The sequence below is a fragment of the Saccopteryx bilineata genome, chromosome 5 (assembly GCF_036850765.1).
Source record: "Saccopteryx bilineata isolate mSacBil1 chromosome 5, mSacBil1_pri_phased_curated, whole genome shotgun sequence".
In the NCBI taxonomy this organism is placed as follows: domain Eukaryota; kingdom Metazoa; phylum Chordata; class Mammalia; order Chiroptera; family Emballonuridae; genus Saccopteryx; species Saccopteryx bilineata.
The window spans coordinates 140,042,000-140,064,379 of record NC_089494.1 but is presented as its reverse complement, the minus strand read 5'-3'; the positions used below and the strand labels follow the sequence as shown (position 1 = coordinate 140,064,379).

The following is a 22,380-nucleotide window of genomic DNA, read 5'->3' as shown; positions in this document are numbered from 1 at the left end:
CTCATTTTGGTTATAATAAACAATATAATTTACAAAAAATATAGGCTTTGGAGTCAATCTTGAATTCAAAATGACTCTCCCACTTACCAGCAGAAAGATCATAAGGTAAAGAATTGGATAACATTGCTTGGTTTAAATCCTAGCCCAGGAGCTTATCAGCCATGTGACCCTGAAGAAATTCCTTAACCTCTCTTTGCCACCTGGTTTCTTTGGTTTGAACTGGTGACGCTGATAACAGGACACATTCATACTGTTACTGAGATTAATTCATGTAAAATGTTTAAAATAGTGTCTACCATATGAAATATACTCAGCGAATTATTTTTATCTATAAAAATGGGAAAAAATACCTGTCTTAACATTAGATGATAATGGCTGACATTAAGTAAATACTCAGTATCTACCAGACAGCACGCTGCATTCTTCATATGCAGTATCTCATTAAATCCTTAAAGCAGCCCTCTATGTTTCACACATGAAGTCATCTTCAGGCATTTAACAAGGACACCTGACTGCCTAACAGAATGCCTCGCACACAGTAGGTGCTCCTTAAACACGAACTCCCCTGAACCATTACTTAAAGCTGAAATTTACATCCAAGTTCTAATTCTCCCTGTTTCTTTGCAAAATTTCAGGTCTGATGCTCTCTGTGTAGTGGTGGCTGTAGAACAAAACTTGTACTGATACAATCTGGTATTAACATCAAACAAGGGAGGGTAAACCAGTAGAGGAAAAAAAGCACAGGCATTTTCTTATAGTTTTCATAATTTGAATCGGATATAACAGGAATGACTACATTAAAGGAGACAAATTGTATGACCTTTCAGTAAATATATGTATTCCTGGGTACTGCAGAAAAAGTAAGGGAAAAATAATACTGCACTTTTTTTTGTCATAACAATGGGCACAGAAAATAGAACAATGTGTTAGAAAAAAAGGGTACTCGAGTAAAAGCTAGACATAATCATTGTTGAATTTATGCTTTAAAATTTATAGTTATATACACTTAAAAAAACTACTTTTGCTACTGAAATTCATGCTGCAAAAATATCTTGATGACTGTGAGCTAGAAACTCTGTAAGTCCCTAAACATTATTCTTAATCAAAAAGGAAAACTGGCTTATAACATGTTTTCTCATTATTCAACTTTTCTTAATATCCAATTATTGTATTACAATAGGTTATATTATATTCTTGAGTGCATAATATCACTAACAAAATCATCGTATCATTATCTCTTTGCATTTCCATAGTAATTTGCTTTGATAAGCACTGTCACTATAATTTAAGCCACATAATCCTGTTTTAGAGATAAGAAGAAAACCTGGAATTATTTCGTCATAAAGGTAATGACCAGGACTAGGAACCAAGGTATCCTGATCTGTGGTTCATCGCTTCCGAGAAAGTATGCTGAGTATATGAATAACCCATTTTTCTAGTTCAGTACTGGTGATTTTCCACTAAGTAAAAATAATATAAAATAAAAATAGGTACATTTGAGTTTTCCTTTTGATTAACTATTTTTAATCATATTATTATATTTGTTCAAAATAATGTATCAAATTCTTCCAGTCTTCTGAAAGGAGAAATAAGGAAACCGTGGACAAGTGTGCCCGATTTTGTGAGCTCCACAGGGCACACACCTCGTCGTTGAGGTTACTGCTCTCCTGGATACTCTTGATCCAGGCCAGCATGTCGTCCCGGTCCTCAGCCTGAAAGAGGCACTCGCAGTCCGAAGTGGTAAGGCGGAACACGTTCTTCCTCTTGGTCTCACTGTAGGAGATGTCTATCAAGCAAGCGTTAACACTGATGGGCTGTTCTTCTTCAGAGAGAGTCATCTGCTCTCTTTTATCTTTGTACAAGTAAAGTGAATGGCCCCGAAGTACAACGTACATCTGCTTCCATGGTCGAATGCTTCCTCCAACTCGCTGGAAAACATGAACCAGGTCAGGCATACTTAATAATTAACTAAATCTCAGTGATGGGTAAACACATTAAGCAACACTGCTAACAAGCATAAATGTATATATCAAATGTAACAGCTGTCTTGCTTATGTAAATATATACTTGTTAGGAGAGGAAGAACAAAAAATTGTGGAGCTTAACCCAAGTTAGGCAATGTATTCATATCAAAATCAAGGATAGTAAAATCTCAACTTTAATTTGGTTAGGAAAAAAAACAAAGTAATTAAGATAAAAAACAGGTGTAGCAAAATATACTAAAAATAATAAAGGAACAGAAAATAAGAAAAACACCAGCTAGAAAAATCTTTAAGTTAAAATCTAAAAAGTTAAGCTTAAGACAAGTCAAAGATCATGAAAATCACAAACAACCCATAAGGAGATCCCAAAATGGTATATGTAAGTAATGAAGTAACAAAATTAATCAACTTTATATGGTCGAGTAAAAATAGCCACATTCAAAGTAAATTTTCTTAAAATTTTAAACTCTTTTGACAATGCTAAATTTTGTTATAGTGTAGGAAATTTTATGGCAGTTTTTATTATATTAAAATACACTTAATGAAGTATATATTGATACTGTAATATTCATTATATAACTCAGTATTTATAAAATAAAGTAAAATAAGGAAATTATAAAGGCAGTTTAAAATGGTAAACTGGGAAAAGTTAAATGAAAAATTTTAAATTATTATAATGAAGAAGTACCACTCCCTAAAGAACTACTCTGTGCTAATTAATAACTAATAAACTTAAATAATAAAAGCAGAGTGCCTTCTTTGACTTCTCTTTTATATTATCAAAGTAGAAGACAATATATTCCATACAGAGTTGAATGAAAACAGTAGAAAAATAAAAAGGTGATTATAATTTTTAAAAATAACTTTTCTTTTATATAGAAAAAGATATTTATAAATCTGTTTTCCACTCTTTATTCTGGATATTTTGCCATTTTGTGTTTACAGACTTCATGCTTTCTTTTCAGGGTCTGCATGCCAGCTGCGCACAGGAGCTCAGAAAGCCCCTACCTTGCCCTTATCTGTGCCAAGTGGCCGGTAGTGGAGCCATCCCTCCTTCACAGCATCACTGAAGACCTCTGAGGAAGAGTCTTTTCTGGATCCAGAGTCTTCTGATGACTTCTGACTGTCTGTAATCTACAGAAAAGTAAAAAAAAAACAAAAAACCCATAGTAAAATGTCAACTTTTCCCATTATAAATATTCATGCAATGAAATTGCTTTGCTGAAAGTCTTTTACTTGATGTTCTAAGTGAAGGGCTATTTTTAAAAAAATCCTAACTTTATCAATTACATCCAAAAAATGTCTGGAGGTAGAGCGTCGGCCTAGCGTGCGGAGGACCCGGGTTCGATTCCCGGCCAGGGCACATAGGAGAAGCGCCCATTTGCTTCTCCACCCCTCCGCCGCACCTTCCTCTCTGTCTCTCTCTTCCCCTCCCGCAGCCAAGGCTCCATTGGAGCAAAAAGATGGCCCGGGCGCTGGGGATGGCTCTGTGGCCTCTGCCCCAGGCGCTAGAGTGGCTCTGGTCGCAATATGGCGACACCCAGGAGGGTCGCAACATGGCGACGCCCAGGATGGGCAGAGCATCGCCCCCTGGTGGGCAGAGCGTCGCCCCCTGGTGGGCGTGCCGGGTGGATCCCGGTCGGGCGCATGCGGGAGTCTGTCTGACTGTCTCTCCCTGTTTCCAGCTTCAGAAAAATGAAAAAAAAAAAATTAAGAAAAAAAACAAAAACAAAAAATGTCTGGAGTAGTTAAAAAAAAAATGGGAATTGACCACTATCATCTTTTTAAAAAGTCATCTGAAGTGATGTTTAATCATTAAAAAAATAACAGAAATAATATAATTTTCCTGCTCTTAAGAGGCCCTATTTTATTTCAAAAAGACAAAGAAGAATACGGAACAGAGGAAACAAGAACATGAGCAGCTGTGATGGGTGCTGATGAGGCCCCGTCTCTCGCGGCAAGGACAAAAGCTTCAATCTGGAGAAAAAAATTTACTTTTTGTGCCTGGCTTTATTATTATTATTGGAATTATTATTATTATTTTTTTGAGGAATAAAGTTGAAAAGATCCAACATGAAAGGGAAGGTAGAAAAGTTCAGGGAGATGCACAGCTAAATGTATCAGTATCACTTTAAACATTCACTATTCAATTTCAGAGAAATGGAAAATGATGGCTGCTTTAGGGTCTGTTAGGTCAGCATGTTGGCTTAGGGTCTTTTAGGCCTTGGTAGGAAGCATGAAGGAAGCCATTATAAACAAATCAGGACCCTGGCCAGTGGCACAGTGGATAGAGCGCCACCTGCCACCTCGGGGTGCCTAAATCCCAGTCACCGGCTGGATCCTGGGGTTGCCATTTTGAGTCCTTGATCATAGCACATATGAGAAGCAATCAATGGTGCAACTAAATGGAATGAGTTGATGCTTCTGTCTCTCACGCATGCGAGCATGCATGCGCACGCACATACACAGAATCAGGGAGTGAAGTTATTTATTCAATGCAAATCACTCTGCTTATACATGGAGAATGGATTCTAAAAAGACAACAATGACAAAAGGTGTGACTGGGGAATCCAGATGAGGGATGATGACATCCTGGGCTAAATGAGCAGAAGTAAAGGCAGGGAGGAATATAAAGATTCAGGAAGTAGTAGTGACAGGACTCGATAGGGGAGAAGGTGAGAAAGAACAAACCAGGCTACTTCCTAGATTTGGGCTGGAACCACTGGGTGAATGGAAGTGGCTTCTATGAAACAGGGAAAACTGGGGGATAAATGTGTCTGGGTGATCAAGGTTATCTGGCAGGTAAACCATCTATTGCTTATTAAACATCCCAACAAAGATGTCATATAGGCGGGATGTCATGTCTATGTAAGCTGCAGTTTTCGGAAGAGGTCAAGGCTAGCAATGTAAACTTTGGGAGATGTCTATGTAAGATCATCAGGGAAATCAGGCTAGCTAGGAAGGAAAGAGGGGTCAGAACTAGCTCTAGACATCCCAACACTGTAAATATTTGGCAGAGAAATCAGAAGAAAATGTTTCAGAAAGAGAGTAACAAATTTTGTTGAATGTTACTGGAAGGTCAATAAATTAAATATCTAAATAACTATTAGTTTGGGAACATGAATGTCATTGATAATCTTGGCTGGAGCAGGGTCACTCTGATGTATGTGATATAACAAAGTGGGAAACTATGCACAGTTTTTTTTTCAAGTTTTGCTGTGAAAAGTAGAAATTAAGAGTAGTAAAAACAGGGGAACTATGGATTTGAGGAAGGTGTTTAGAACATGCTCACGGAATAGAATGCTCCCCTATATGGTGGTGAATGAGCCTCTAGCAAGAGACTTGTTGGAGAGACAGGGGTTGGAGAGAGTGAGAAGCAATGAAATCTGAAGAAATGTGAATGTTGGTTTTTAATAGGATAATATACAAGAAAAAGATAGGAGTAAAGAGGCAGAAAGTGTGGGTATTAATGAAAGTAGCTAATATTTTTAGAGAAGGCAAAATAAGGAAATTTCTGCCTAACAGCATTTATGTTTCCAATGAAGTAAGAGAAAAGGTGGACGAGAGAGGGCGGGGTAGACTGTAGGAGGGAGAGCAGGGGAAGGCATGAGATAATGATTCGGAGGCTAGAAAAACAAATCAACAGGAAGATATAGAAGGATTGCTGGGTAGTTCAATTTGGAGCCATTAACTGACAAAGGGAGAAAACCAGCATTATGTGCACAGTATACAGGGTGAGGCAATAGTAGGTTTATAGCTATTTGTATGGAAAACAATACAATAGTTAATAAATAAAAGAATAAATTTTGCATACTGATAGATGTAAACCTACTTTTGTCCCACCCAGTACAATGTTTAGAAATTAGAAAGGAAGACTTTATAAATATTTTCCAAATGCTCTCAAAACTTACAGAATAAAAGATTATGCCACTTATGAAATGTATCTAATGGGTAATAGGACTAATTCTCTGTGAGGAGCTAAAGTATACTAAGGTAAATAGAAACATTTATCATTTGCTGATATTTTTAAAACATTCAATACCGACCTTGATTACCTTCAGGCTGGATATGTGCTTAAAAGTCCTGTTGGGAAAAAATGCATATAAATACTTTCAATAGTGCATAAAATAACTTCAAGAATTTAAGAACAGTTTGAATATTACAACTAACCTTTCACTGAGTTGACATTTCCTCATTATCATATTAAATATTCACCACTCAATACAAGTGAGAAAAGTAGCTAATTTTATAATTACTTAAACTTTTGATACAATGATAGAAGCTTTCTTAGTTGATCTGGTACATGAAAACTATTCAGGCATAAAGTGTAAGACTTTCTTATCCTTTTTTTAGATCAAGGAAAAGCTTCTCAGGCTAAACACTGGGCTTTCTATTCTTAGTAAACCAGAGTTGCGATGCTCTATTGAGGGTTTCCACAGTATTAATAATTGATTAGCTGTCACCAACAGTTAGACACAGAAAGAACAGCATGTCTATATTCATCCATCTTGCGGACACTGAACCTTACAGGAGGCAAGAAAGTGCTGTCGGGTCTGGTCCCAGTCGACCACTCTGACCCTCCAAACACATTCTGAATAATTTCAATAAGAACACCCATTACCCCTAAAAAGGCTTAGGGTTTCAGAAGACAGATTCACATTAGTTAATCAAAAATTTTTAACTTAAGGAACAAAGTTGTTTTTTGTTATTTTTAAATTCCAAATTCATTTAAGGAATTTAGCATTTTAAGATGTGACTCAAGATGGTGCTGTCCTCTTCTCCCAGACACCACCTCAAACAACAAGGTCACCAGAAACAAGCATACAGACTCAGTCTCCAATATCAGAAGATATCGGTAGCTCTGAACAACAATATATGAAGAAAGGTAGTTAAATGCAATGATATAAAAAAATTAATACAAGACAAGAGGACACCACTGCTTGCATATCGTAAACAAAACTGCAGTGCACGGCTCTCTGAGAGATCATGTCAGCATTTCCCAGTCAGGACAATGGGAAGTAGGGTGACTTTGCTGGTGACAGAAGCCTCATTTATCACTAAGAGTATCAGGAAAGGTGACAACTAAGAAAGAAATATATGGACCTGCCATCTTTGCAGGAAGCAGTGTGTAGGGTAAAGTAGACTCTGAAATGTGGCAACTTCTGGTACCTTTCAGTGAGGAAGAAGTAAGTGCTAAAACAGCTCACAAATCAAACCGTGCATCATTAGAAAACTTCCTGCTAGCCTGGACCTCTGCACTGGCCACACCTTACACAGACTTCCCTCAAATGCTGGTGTGCACACAACGTAACATACAGGTCATGTATCATGATAATGTACACTTAAAACCTATGATCCTATTAACCAATGTCATCCCAGTAAATTTAATTACTGGGAAAAATTAATTTCATTGGAATATAAATAATCCTTAATTGAAAAACTCTTAGAATACTATAATAAAAAAGACAAATAGTTCTTTGACAGAGACCCACTATCATAAAGATGTCAATATTCCCTAAATTATAAGTTAAATATTGTCTCAATGAAAATATTCATGACTTTAAGGGGAGGTAGAAGAAAATATAGGGGTGTTCAATGATGACAAAGGAGACTTGACTTGGGGTGGTGAACATAAAATGCAACATACAGATGATGTGTTATAGAACTGTATACCTGAAGCCTATATAATTTTAACCAATGTTACTCCAATAGATTCAATAAAAAAGGGAAAAAAATAAAATAATTTAAGAACAAGAAAATTAATTTTCAAATTTAAACAATAAAATAGAAATAGCCAGGAGAATTTGGAAATGACAAGGTGATGAAGGAGAATAGCCCGTATAATAAAACATCATGGAGCCACCACACTGAACCGAACAGGGTACACACAAATAAACAGACGAATCAACTGAACAGACAGAGTTTAAAAATAAAACAATACATGTTAAACTTTAGTATATAACAAAGATGAAATATTAGTGGGAAAAGTATTACATTCCAGTATAATAATCTATAGATGATTTTGGGACAACTAAGATACACTGGAAAATGGCTCTTTATCCACTAATTAAATTTTAGATGAATCAAAGTTATAAATATACAGAAAAGGAAATGAAAAACAGATCTCAGAAGAAAACATCAAAGAATTTTGTTATAATTCTGGAGGAAAGAAAGGCTTTTTCAGTATGATTCAAAATCCAAAGGTCATTAAAATAATTCCTAAGTTTGAGTACAAAAAATGTTTAACCTTTTTTCATGGTTAAAAAGAATTAATAAAACCAAATTAAAAATATTAAGTTGGGAAAAGACTTGCAACACATTTTAGAAAGAGCTAGTTTCTTTCTCTTTTTTTTTTTTTTTGTGACAGAGACAGGGGACAAATAGGAACAGATAGGAAGGGAGAGAGATGAGAAGCATCAATTCTTCCTTGAGGCTCCTTTGTCTCTTTATTTGTTCACTGATTGCTTTCTCATATGTGCTTTGATGAGGGGAGGGGGGGGCTACAGCAGAGCAAGTGACCCCTTGCTCAAGCCAGAGACCTTGGGCTCAACCAGCAACCATGGGGTCATAGCTATGATCCCACACTCAAGCCAGAGACTCTGTGCTCAAGCTGGTGAGCCCATGCTCAAGCCGGCAACCTTGGGATTTTGAACCTGGGTCTTCTGCGTCCCAGTCTGACGCTCTATCCACTGCACCACCACCTGGTCAGGCACTAGTTTCTTTTCCATAAAGAGCCCAAGAAGTCAATTAGAAAACCCAGTAGGAAACATATGAAAAAGCAGTTCACAGAAAAATATAAATATCTCTTAAATACAAATGAAATGTTCAATTTATAAACAAAAATTTCAAATTAATACTACAACATAATACCATTAGAATTACAAAATAGTAAAAAGTCGAGTAACATGCTGTGTTGGTGTGGGAGCTGCGGAGACACTGTTGGTGGGAATGTGGTTTGGTATAAGCTTTATGGAGAGCAACGGACAATGGTATTGAAGTAAAACACACCTACCCTTCATGTAATAATTCTTTTCTAACCACACTCACTCACATGCTAAATGAACTATGTCCAAATATAGTCACTGAAGTGTTTGTGGTAAAAGAAGATTTAATCAACCTAAATGTCTATTAATGGCATATAGAACACTGGTTGACTATATTACAGTACAAAAGTATACAATGGAAAATTAAACAATAATGAAAAAGAATGAGTAGAGAATCTATTAACTGAATTATTTCCAAGAACAGTGCGTATAGAATCTATCATTTGTTCCTAAAAATAATAAGAATACACACACATAAAGCATATGTAAATTATGTACATGGCTTTCTGCATAGCAAAACTCTGGCAACATACAAAAGAAAACAGAAACATGTCGAAGCAGAACTGGGTGGCTGGAGGTGTAAAGTGGTAGGTGATTACTTAAGATATATGTATTTTTGTATAAGTACTACTGATTTTTAAGTATTAATTTAAAAATTAAATTAGCATACAGTAACAACTTTGATTTTATTTGCATTTCTAATGCCATAAAGTTAGAAAATATAGAAGACACCATTACATTCAATATTTATATGTCAAAGTCATGCTGAACACCCACAAATAAATATTTATAATAATATGCCTGAGACTTACAATTTTGCATCTTCTCTGTAATCATCTAGGCCTTCATCATATGATTTTGATCTTTCTGTCTTTGAGCTGGGCTGAGCATCCAGGCTGGGAGGTCCAACAGATTCTGGAATTAAAACCTGACATTTAGACACATGCAAGTAGTTTCCAGATTCTTTCAGTGGCGAAAAGATCGCAGTGTGTCATAGCACTCTAAGCAGGAAACGGAAAACGAGAGACGGTGCACACAAGCACTCACGGAAACCTACCCTGGTCATGGGAGAGCTGACGTCGGATTAAAGGAGCTGAAGTTGTGAGGCTGGGAGGGACTGTCGCTAGAGAGGGTGCTTGAGAGGCAGAGGCTGAGATGACAGCAGAAGCGGGGATGTGCGCAATATCATGATCAATGCTAGGGCTAGCTGGTTCATCTATTAGATAAAATAAAATGGATATGTTGAATGACCTAACTGTTTTTAATCACAATAACAGGGAAAATAATCAATTATCATTACTAAAAAAAAACCAAACAAAATAAACTGATAAATATTTTTAACACTTAACCACTGAAGTACCAATAAATGACATATTCGGCCTGTTGAAAATCTACTTCTACAGTTATTATTCCAGGACTTCCAAATAATTCTGAGGATATGGGATAAGAAATGAAAGGAGTTGCTTCTTCTACCAATCAACCAATACCTTCACTAATTGATAATCAAAATACCAAAGTTCATAGGTATTCAGAACCTAAACCTACTATAGCAGAACAATCCTACATCACTCAAAAACAGTTATTTTCCAAATTTTAAATTCATTGCACATTATCATTTCAGGAAGCTAAGCAAGGTGACCAACTGGGGCTTAACTTTCAAAGTATCAGTTCCAAAAACCTTACCTCTCCCACCCCCACTCCCAAGTGCCTCTTCAATTTTTGTTGAAAAATAAGAAAGTATAATATATAGCTGCTAGAAGTTAGGCATTATCAGGGCCAGTGTTATGGATGGAATGTTTGTGCCCCCAGCCCAATTTCATGTTGAAACCTAACTGCTGACGTAATGGTACTTGGAGGTGGGGCCAGCAGGAGGTAATCAGGTGATTGGGCACCACCATCATCAATGAGATTAGTGACCTTAACAAAAGAGGTCCCAGAAAGCCTCTTTGCTCCTTACACCATATGAAAACATGCCTATTACCCAGGACACAGGTCCTCAATAGACACTGAACCAGCTGGCGCTTTGACCTGGGACTTCCCAGTCTCCAGAACTGTGAGAACTACATTTCTGTTATTTAAGCCACCCAGTGTGTGGTATTTTTGTTCTAGCAGCCCAAATGGATTAAGATGGTTACTGCTAGTTTATTTGGCACATTAGTGCAAATCTGTAGGGAGATATAGGCCCTCACTCAGAAGAGAAAGCTCCATTTGCTCCCTTGTATCCTTATACAAATATATATATTTTATATGTTATAAAGTTTAAGCTCCTCAAAAGCCTGCCAATACCTGTCATGGGCAGATGTGTTTATATGAATGCATAATAACAAGCGTATTAATAGTGCATACTGGGTATCAGTACCATTCTAAATACCTATCACTTCATTTAATTCTCATGTAAAATAGTATGAAATACTATTTTATAGACTGTTCTATAGAAATAAGTAGTATTTAAAAAAACCAAGACAGACAGATAACTTGTATAAAATTACCAAGCCACAGGGATGGAACCTGACCCCAGACCATCTGTACCAGAGTTCCTGCTCTGTAAATAAAAATTATATTTGCCCTCCAAAATGATGAACAATAGTTCTGTTCAAAATACTTACTTGTAAAAATTTCAGTACAGTAGTTTAAATTCTAACATTTTAGGCCAAGAGAGTCTAATTTATGTAATTTAATAAGATGCAAACACTATAATCCTTAAAATTAAATGCACCAACCCTTAGAAAATCATAATAAAAACCCTTTAAAGAGTATAATATAATGATAAGACAGGGTTTTGATTCCTTGATTTAAAAGGTCAAACATTTTAATTTTGACCAAATCCAAATAATGCTCTTTCATCTTAACAATCAGCATTATAATCAAGACAGTAATGTAACAAAATTATAACATTTCCATTTGATTTAGCAAAAATCAGTACATTCACACTATCTTAAGCTTATTTTCTGTTTTTACAATATCCTTTAAAGGTAGCTCTTTACCAATGTAGCAAGAGAAAACATTTTGAAAATTTCTCTACGAATCAATTTTGCTAAGTCCATGACAGTGAGAATGCAATCATTCTTTTTCTAAAAGCAAGAAGATAACTGAGGTTTTTAAAATAATTCATTAAGGACAAAAACTTAATTTTAATAAAGGTTGAGTAGTTTTAACTTTAAAACTGTCATTAGTATTTACTGTATTTTTCTCTCTATAAGATGCACATTTCCCCCCCAAAGTAGAGGGGAAAATGCCCGTGCGTCTTATTAAAGCGAAAAATACGGTATTTTATTAAATATTTTAACACACCATTTGGTTCAGAATATTTTTTTTCTTATTTTCCTCCTTAAAACCCTAGGTGCGCCTTATGGAGTGAAAAATATGGTAAATCACTACAACTAACAACTATCTTTTTCTAATGATATATATGTATAAAATAAGTTTAGTCTATGGAACTTGCTGGTCCATAATTCTGATACATATTTTATTTTTGAGTCTGCAAAGTACCTATCTTTCTGCCTTAACTTTAGTATTCTTTAGAAATTTTAGATCTAAGCAAACAACCCCCTCAAAATTAAATATATTTTGAAAGCTGAACATCTAAACTTTTCATTTAAATGCTTTAAAATTTTCCAACCTACAAAGATTTTTATAAGTTTGTTCACCCGGTATAAGTACTGAAATGAATGGGAAAATACTGGATTATTTAGGAGTTATCTAGTCTATGTAGTATTAACATTTAAAGAGATTTCTGTAGTAAAAGCATCCACTGGAGTGTTTAGATGAGATCTACTGCATAAATCCAAACAGAGAAAACATTTAGAAAGGCATTTAAAAAAACCAAGATGAGGCTCCTATAAAACAAGGTTTCACAAAGCAGAGCAACCATCCCTCTGGGGATATGTGGTTACCACATGTATCAAAGAATTTCAACAAGATATTGTGGGAAAACCTTTCAAGAGAATCAATTTTACACTTTGCAGAGTAGCTTAAAACATATTGAGATTTATTTATGTAAAATCAAATTTCATGAAGTGAAATTCAAATGGTGCATAGATTAAGCAATAAACAAAATTTCAAAAGCAACTTATTTTTTTATGACTCTGGACTTCCTAGAGGTATGCATTCAATATACAGACTTACTATGTTTTGGAAGAAATTTCTGAAACACACTGATGGATACGACATGATCTCTGCTTCAAGTACATGACTACAGAGGGGGCAGAAGGATAGGCACACCTGTCCTAGGCAGTGAGAGTTAACAGGGAGTGTTGGCGGGAGACCAGAACATGGCCTTACAAGCGCTCAGTGCTGCTTGAATTCTTTAGAACAAATATATTTACTACTATATTAAAGAAAGAAAAGAAAAGCCTAAGTATACTTTTCAAATACACAAAATTATATTATCATATATATATATATGGGTTATGCTAATAAATAAAATCTTTATTCCTGTAAAATATAAAACCTGTCTATTTGTTTTAATTATTACCAATATGTAGACTATGTAAAAACAAGAACAATTCAGGCTTATCTCATTTTCCAATGTAAGAAAATAGACCTTTAGCTGACCAAAGGAGAAACAAAAAATTTTTAGTTTCACATAAAAATGTATTAAAAACCAGTGTGCTGTCAATATATATATTTTTTGCTGTAGATTTTCAACAAGTTTCTAAATTTTTAGTAAACGTAACTATTTTGGTCTGACCAGATGGTGGCACAGAGGATAGAGCGTCAGACTGAGACACGGAGGACAGAGGTTCGAAACCCCAAGGTAGCTGGCTTGAGTGCGGGCTCATCTGGCTTGAGCATAGGATCACAAGCTCTAGCATGGGGTCGCTGGCTTGAGTGTGGGATCATACACGTGACCCCGTGGTAGCTGGCTTAAAGCCCAAGGTTGCTGGCTTGAGCAAGGGGTCACTTGCTCTGCTGTAGTCCCTCCCACCCACCCCCACCCTCGTCAAAGCACATATGAGAAAGCAGTCAATGAACAACTAAGGTGCCACAGTAAAGAATTGATGCTTCTCATCTCTCTCCACTCCTGTCTGTCTCTATCTGTCCCTCTCTGTCTCTCTGTCACAAAAAAAGTATTCTTTCAGGTGATAATAGCGGATTACACTGAGGAACAAATTTTTTATTTTCATTTTTTGTTGCATGAGGTTTTAGAACTGTTTCTATATATTTCTGCATCGCTGATTCCAAATCTGAAATCCGTTTTTTGGTGCATGCTCTAGTTTTTACGCAATTTTAATTTCTTTGTTACAGTTAATGGCATGCATTGTTTCTTAAATTGGAGTTAAAGGGCAACGACTCTTGGATTGAACATAAACACAAGGCAATTAATGTTTTACAAACATCACTTTTACATAATTGTGGTTGTTTTTAAATGTAAAACATTATTATCTGATAAAAACACACTCTTATTTTGTTTCAAGATTGAATCATGCTTCTTCGAGTAGGCATAAATGTAAAAATAGTCCTGACACCTTCTATTATATATGTGGCTGTTACACACTTCAACGTCAAAGGCACAATATTTCATCATTTGTGACATGTGCATATATTGCCTATTTTCAAGTTCCCCTTGGCGATCAAGACAAGAATTGGGCTCCTCATACTGTATGTCATAATTGTGAAGAAATGCTTCATGACTGGACAAAAAGAAAACACAAAGGAATGCCTTTTGGTATTCTCATGGTTTGGTGTGAACCTAAGGACCACAGCAGTGACTGTTATTTCTATCTGATCCATACAAAGGGCATCGGCAAGAAAAAACGGCATATGATCGCATATCCTAATATTCCTTCAGCAATACGACCTATCCCACACTGAGACACTCCCAGTTCCAGTTTTCAATGGTTTTATTTCTTCTAAGGACAAAGAAAGTGAACATGGTGATCAAGTGTATTTTGATAAGATGCATGAGGAAATGGTTGTAGAATCTGAAGGGTCTTCTTCTGATGCCAAGCAGTCATTAACCTCTCAGCAGTTTAGCCAACCTGAATTGAATGACTTAGTAAGAGATTTGGGCCTATCAAAGAAAGCAGCTGAGTTATTAGCCTTCAGGCTTCAAGAAAAGAATGTACTTCACCAGTCAGCTAAAGTATCCCTTTTCAGGAAACATGAACAAAGTTTTGTGGACTTTTCTTCCAAAGACAAACACTTTGTTTACTGTCATGATATCAGTAGTCTTCTCAGCCAGCTAGGTGTTACCACGTACAGTCCAACAGAATGGTGGCTATTTCTTGACAGCTCTAAATGGAGTCTAAAATGTGTTCTCCTACACAATGGTAATGTTTATGCAGAGGTTCCAATTGGCTATTCAACTCATCTGCGAGATTATTATAATGACATAAAAATTGTCCTCGACTTTCTGAAGTATGAGGAGCATAATTGGATCATTTGTGTGGATCTTAAAATGGTAAATTTCCTGCTAGGACAACAGAGAGATTTCACGAAGTATCCTTGCTTTCTGTGTTTGTGGGACAGCCGAGCTCGGGAGAAACACTGGACACAGAAGGAGTGGCCGAAAAGTGAAGCTCTGGAAGTAGGGATGCAAAATATTGTGAATGAACCTGTAGTTAATCGAGACAGGATCATTTTTCCCCCACTTCTCATCAAATTTGGCTTAATGAAGCAGTTTGTTCAGGCTTTGAAGAGAATGTGAATGCTTTCAACACAGTATTTCTGCTTTTCCTGCCTTGTCTTTTGAGAAGATAAAAGCAAGTGTATTCGATGGACCTCAAATTCGAACCCTCATTCGTGACAAAGAATTTTCCAGGAAGATGAGTAAGGAGGAGAAAGCAGCAAGGCAGTCTTTTGTGGCAGTTACAAAGAACTTCCTTGGCAACAAAAAAGCAGAAAACTATGAACTTCTGGTTCAAAGGATGCTGTTGGCTTTCCACGACATTGGATGTAATATGAGCGTTAAGATTCACTTCCTGGACAGTCACCTTGATAAGTTTCCTGAAACTCTTGGAGCTGTTAGTGTTGAGCAGACTACTGCTGGAGCATCAAACGAGATTGTCCTCAACAAGTACACAAATGCAAGAGCTACAAACGCAAATTTTTGCCTGAATAGAATTTAAATAAGTTTTGCGCAAATTTTATGATTAAAATAAGTGTTTTAATATGTTCTATTTTGAAATTGTAGACAAATTCTGACACAATATATCTTTTAGTGTATTAGTGTATTTACTGCATTATTTAAATTATTATATTTTCGCAAAGATGATGCCCAAGAAGACATTCTACTTCATTATGTTAAACTAAATGTTGAAAATTTTACAATAAGATGAAAACCTAAAATCTTGAATTGTGAAAAAACTTTAGCTTACAGAGAAAAACTAATGTCAGATTTGAGATCAGCACACTTGAATTAGGTAAGAACAAGTGTTTCTGTGGATGCAACAACAATTTTGTTCCCCAGTGTTATCTTTGTCCTGGGACGTCAGATGCTACTTTAAGCTACCAAATGATGCATGCAAACACATAGTATGAACTATTAGGGCTGTATGTTATCAAGAGACATAATTATTGATGATAAACTGAACTATATAACCCACAAATTAGCTATCTTAATTATTTTGTTCACTTAAGTAAACAAATTTTAAAAAGGTAGAGAAGGATGTCGAAGTTATTACATATTAAAATGTAAAGTGATCACTATTTCTTAATATATAAAAAAGTACATTTATGTCCAAAATTTTGGGGTTTTTTTGGAAAACAGTGTTTTCCAAAGGTAGAATATATATTTAATAATTAGATAATATATATTTAATAATTCAACCTAGATTTTTCCAAACAGAGACTACTACAAGCTAGTCTATTTAAATTGATTATTCATATCTGAATAAGAAATTTCTACTACTGTTATTTATCAACTGATATTCTAAAGCCCCTAAAAGATTTCACAAATCAGCCTGACCATTGGTGGCTCAGTAGATAGAGTGCCGACCTGGGATGCTGAGGTCAGGTCCCAGGTTCGAAACCCTGGGGTTGCTGGCTTGAGCACAGGCTCGCCGGCTTGAGTGTGGGTGGCTGGCTTGAACATGGGATCACTAAACACGACCCCATGCTCACTGGCTTGAGCAAGGTATCACTGGCTCAGTCTGAGCCACCTCCACACCAAGGCATGTATGAGAAGCAATCAATGAACAATTAAAGTGACACAACTACAAGTTTATGCTTCTCATTTCTCTCCTCTATCACTTTTCTCCCTTTCTCTCTCTCTCTCTCTAAAAGAAAAATTTCACAAATCAAAAAAAATGTAGACATGTATAAAGTCAAAAAGCATATTGTGAAACTTTCTTTATAACTGTTAGTTGTTTTTCAAGCCACAAAGCACGAAAAGAGAATGAGAGCCGCAGTACATATTGAGAGCTCTTATAAGTAAGAACCACTAAAATCACAACATAAAGAAAGCACACGGAAAGACAATTCATGGAAGAAATACAAAAGCCTAATAAAAATGTGAGGAAAAAAACTTGTGAAAACCTGGCCACCAATGAAATAACCAAATAAAAGTGAAACAGTGATCACATTGTTGTTTTTCATCTAATAAACCTGCAGTATTTTCACTTCATGATGTTCTATACTAGTTCCTTTTCATATTCTGCAAGATGCCCACAGAGAATACATGCTGTTTAGCTGCCTACCTATCTCTGTCTCTGAGGTCCGGTGGACTTCACGAGAGTGCCTGCTTTTCCTGTGGGAGAGCTGTGACCGTGGCCACACCCTCACAGGCCCTAACCCTGAGTCCACAGTTACTGGCCACGGGGGAGAACATGACCCGGTCAGGGCTGATCATTGCATCCGCATCTCAAATTTGATATACAAACACTGAGAAGAGTACAGTGCCATTCTTGGTAAATGAGAACTGTAAAAATTTATATACTGTGAGTTGTCAGTGGATATCTTTTTTACCACGTGGAGAAAAGTACCTAAAAATAAAGAAATCAAAACTGAGGGGGAAAAAAGGACATCATCTTAATGTCAAATCACTTGCATATCCTGATCCAGGTCTACCCAGAACTTCTTTATTGGGAACAGACATTCCTTTCAGCACTGAGCTCATTTGAAATATGTTTCCATCATCTATAACCAAGAGAATTCTGATCAATACAAAAGTAGAATGAATGTGTTTCTAGCTCCCTTTCATAAGCAAGCATTGTAACGCCCAATGTCCAATGCTGTAGGTCAGAGCAGGCAGCAAAAAGGCCCCTTCTAAATGAGCTGAGTTAGGAGAAACTGTTCTCACAGGTCACATAATTCCTCAAAAAGAACACATTGTCAATGGAGCTTGTACTTTATAGGTGAGAATAATTTTATATAACTCAGTGAAATTATCAGAATTTCTGGCACAGACTGTGGTAGAATAATTGGTTCCTTGACGTGATTTTGCTTTTTATTTCACCTATGGCTAGAAAGAGGTGATTCTACTGCTCTCCAAATTATAGCATAACTATTTAAGGCATATTAATGCTGTAATATTCAATGATGGAGTAAACTACCTGTCACACAGAGAAGAATCAATTTGTTTAAGGTGGAAGAAATGGTAACTAATATAAAAGTATGTACATATTTCTAAAATACCAAGAGAATATATATGCAATTCTTTTTTTACTAAAAATATGGATTAAATTATTCCTTTTCTAAGTCCTACGAGAAGGGACATTCACTGCAAATGATATAAAATGTCAACCTCTACCTCAATCAAAACATGCTTAAAAATCTTTCTTGAGAATTTTCCCTTGTCCTTATGGAAAAGAAGAATAAATACTGTTAATAGATTTTTGTCTTAAAAAGAAATTCAATGGCACAACTACCTCTTCTTTTTATTTATGTTCTAATATATAGTTATGTGTATACAGACAGTTTAAATCAAGGGAGAGGAGAACTGCAGTTACAGAAGGTGGAATTATCTTTTCAGTAGGTAAACATAAGCTCTTTCTTTACAAATGACAGCTTATTATTTTTAAAAAATATTTTATTTATTGATTTCAGAGAAAGGAGAAAGAGAAAGGTGGTGGTGGAGTGGGAAGCATCAACTCTTAGTTGTTGCTTCTCGTATGTGCCTTGACCTCAGCACTCCAGGTCGATGGTTTACCCATTGCACCACCACAGGCCAGTAAATGACAGCTTATTAATCTTTGGCAATACTGCAAGTTTTTTTCAATCCAATTTAAATTTGAACCCAAAGAAATAAAGTTATCCTTAAAAATGAACTCCCTAGTGGTGGCGCAGTGGATAAAGTGTCAACCTGGAACGCTGAGGTCGCCGGTTCGAAACCCTGGGCTTGCTTGGTCAAGGCATATATGGAGTTGATGCTTCCTGTGCCTCTCTGCCCCCCTTCTTTCTCTCTCACCTCTCTAAAATGAATAAATAAAATTAAAAAAGAAAGAAAGAAAATGAATTCCTTAGGCAAATTTTACTTAACCTCATTAACACCAATTAGTGACCTCAGGTAAGAAAAGTTTGGGGGTTGATAAAAATGGCATACTCTGGAAACTCCACTTACATTAAATTAAAAAGGCATGCTTATAAAGAATGTTAAAGAAAAAGCCACTAATATATTAATATGTGTTCCTAATCTTTGATCAAGTGACAGACCTCTGTAGATTCACTGAAACTTTTACACTGATTATCAGGCTCTTGAAGTAATAAGTCTTGTTAACTTTTACATAAACTGGGAAGGAGGTGTCATTACCTAGTTCAAATATCCTCATTTTTTATAACAATTCAACCTATCTTCATAATTAGAATTCAAAGACCAAGCAGCTCAATAAAACATACATTTAAATTAACATTTAGCTTCTTGAAAGCCATTTTGAGATTTGGTTATCCTAAAAAAATTTCAATGCTGTATTTTCCTACTAGATATATGGCTTTTCAAAGGGTTAGGAAGTGGGGAGATTTTGAGTATTTCAGTCACACTTACCATGACCATACAGCAGTTGGTGCTGAAGCAAAGGGAGAGGAGCTGGAAGAGGCACTGCTGCTCTAGTAGGAATATGAGAGACGGGTGATGAAATCAGAGGGAAAGCAGGGCTGAGCAACGCCCTGGTCAACACAGGGTCTGCTGCTCAGCCACAGGTAGGCTGACCACAGCAAGTGCTCTACATCTGAAGGTCAAATGCAAGTGTTACTTTTAGATTTATCACAGATGATGGGTTATAATTACTTTGCTGAATTTCTGCAGTCCCATAGATCAGAGAAGGTAACTTAAGATTTCATTAGTTTGTATGTATGTGAGGGGACATGTGTGTATGAAAAATGACCCAGCTGGACAGCTGACAAATGCTGCAAGTATTTGAGAAACTGAGCATTTACCTAAAAAGAATTTTATGCACCAATTTCATCAATCAATCAATCATTCAAATGATTTTCACACATAAAATAAGGAAGCTACTGAAAAAGGGGAAGACTGAGCAGGAAATCAAGAGGCTTAGATCCTGGCTTGTTTGACTTTGTGAGGCTACTTACTTTTTCTGGGTATTAAATTTATCATCTATAAAATAAAAATGTTGGACTATGATTATCAGAAGGGTCAATTTCAGTTCAACAGGCTGACAATAAATCTACTAAATGGGTAAAATTATCTTTTTATTTTATATAATAATATAAAACCCTACTAGTTTTTTTTTAAACAAAGGATTTGTTAGGGGGTTTTCAGGGTTTGATTCTATTTTAAAAACTGACAGATGAAGCTGAGAGTGTAATTACCATTGGATCTATTTTCACCACTAAAGAAATAGCCAAAAATCTAGGAAATCTACTTTAGAGAAATATTTCCATAGTTTTTATAAGTGCAAAGTTGAAAAAGAAGTATTTCCTTAAATAAATAAGCATAGTATTCTACAAGGTGTAATACAGATAAATTTAAAATATTTTAGGATGGAAGCTAATGCTACTATCAAAAGGAAGATAAATGATGATCTGAAATCATTCTGTGGTGAACAATGTAGTTAACAATCTTGGAACAAATAAATTTATTTAGTGAAAAGATCCCAGTTCAAGCTTAGGATCTGGGTTAAGAATGGTGAATATTAAATTCAGAATTATTTTTTAGGCTAAGAGTTAAAAGAATAAAAAGGCAGGATTTAAATTTAACACAGTTTTAAGGCATTGTCAAAAGAATATATCATCTACTAGAACCAGCAGGCCATCAAGCCTGTCTGTTACCTGCTGAGAGATCTTAGGAATATACTTAACTTTCCCTATCCATAAAGTGGGTTATTTATTCCTGACCTAAATTTCTTACCAGGTTATCATAAGGACTGGTACATGAAATATTTAGTAGGTTATAAAGTACTACAGAAGTGCTAGACCAAGCAGTGGCGCTGTGGATAGAGTGTCAGATTGGGATGCGGAGGACCCAGGTTTGAAACCCCAAGGTCGCTGGCTTGAGTGTGGGGTAGACATGACCCCATGGTAGCTGGTTTGAGCCCAAAGGTTGCTGGCTTAAAGCTCAAGGTTACTGGCTTGAGCCCAAGGTCACTGGCTTGAGCAAGGGGTCACTCACTCTGCTGTAGCTCCCTGGTGAAGGCACATATGAGAAAGCAATCGATGAACAACTAAGGTGCTGCAATGAAGAAGTGATGTTTCTCATTTTCTCTCCCTTCCTGTATGTCTCTCCCTCTGTCTCTGTCAAAAAAAAATGCTACAATTTTTTTTTTAATTACCTCATATCACCACCCAGATGGGTACAAGATTCATTGGGGTGATAACCTAGTAGGTAATACGTCTAATCACTGGGTTGTATACCTGAAACTAACATAATATTGTATGTCAACTATAATTGAAAAATTAAAAATTATTTAATGTAAAAAGAAATAAAGATAAAAAAAGAACCAATGGAGGCCCGGTGGCGCAGTGGATAAAGCGTCGACCTGGAAATGCTGAGGTCGCTGGTTCGAAACCCTGGGCTTGCCTGGTCAAGGCACATATGGGAGTTGATGCTTCCAGCTCCTCCCCCCTTCTCTCTCTCTGTCTCTCTCTCTTTCTCTCTGTCTCTCCCTCTCTTCTCTAAAATGAAAAAAAAAACCAAAAAAAAGAACCAATGGAGCCACAGTTTTGGGGAAAGCAGATCTATATAACAAAGATTGTAAGACGATGGAATACAGTTTTTCTCTTTATAGATTTGTTTTGCAAAAAACTCAAAGGTCTGGGGTGTTCACTGCATCCTCCTGCAATATCACCGTTGGCATTAAAGACTAGCACTCCCAAGTGGAGAAGCTGGATATAAGGTGATAGTCACCCATGTCCATGTCTTTTGGGTAAATTTCAGATAGCTAAGCTCACCTGAATAGAAACTGTCACTTATAAGCTTTAAAACTTCTAAATTGGTTTAAAATGGCAATGCAAGAAGCCTGCACCAATCTAGTTCAATTTTAGTTAGGTTAACACAAGCACACACACTGGCCAACTTTGGATCACGAAAAACAAAGAGTACTAGAAATATGCCTAGAAGGGGGGAGGGGGTAAATTTGAGATGAATTCTGGATATAAGTAATACAGCTATATTTTCTTCACATTAATAGTTAAGAATACTATAAATTAATGTACAAAGTAAGATTGCAGAATACATCTTA

At 36.1% G+C, this 22,380-nt stretch overlaps 1 protein-coding gene across 9 annotated transcripts in view; it reads right to left on the bottom strand.

The window, feature by feature from the left end:
- The window catches only part of ARHGAP21 (Rho GTPase activating protein 21), a 187,917-nt gene that overhangs the window by 15,101 nt on the left and 150,436 nt on the right, over nt 1-22,380 (bottom strand). For 8 of the 9 annotated variants that reach the window (XM_066232789.1, XM_066232796.1, XM_066232797.1 and 5 more), the window contains 5 exons: nt 9,864-10,022; nt 9,619-9,721; nt 6,029-6,065; nt 2,991-3,116; nt 1,644-1,928 (listed from right to left, as the gene is read on the bottom strand). In XM_066232789.1, coding sequence (XP_066088886.1) covers nt 1,644-1,928; nt 2,991-3,116; nt 6,029-6,065; nt 9,619-9,721; nt 9,864-10,022 — 710 coding nt within the window. The remainder of the gene's footprint in view (nt 1-1,643; nt 1,929-2,990; nt 3,117-6,028; nt 6,066-9,618; nt 9,722-9,863; nt 10,023-22,380) is intronic. The other variant, XM_066232798.1, reaches the window with a different exon arrangement.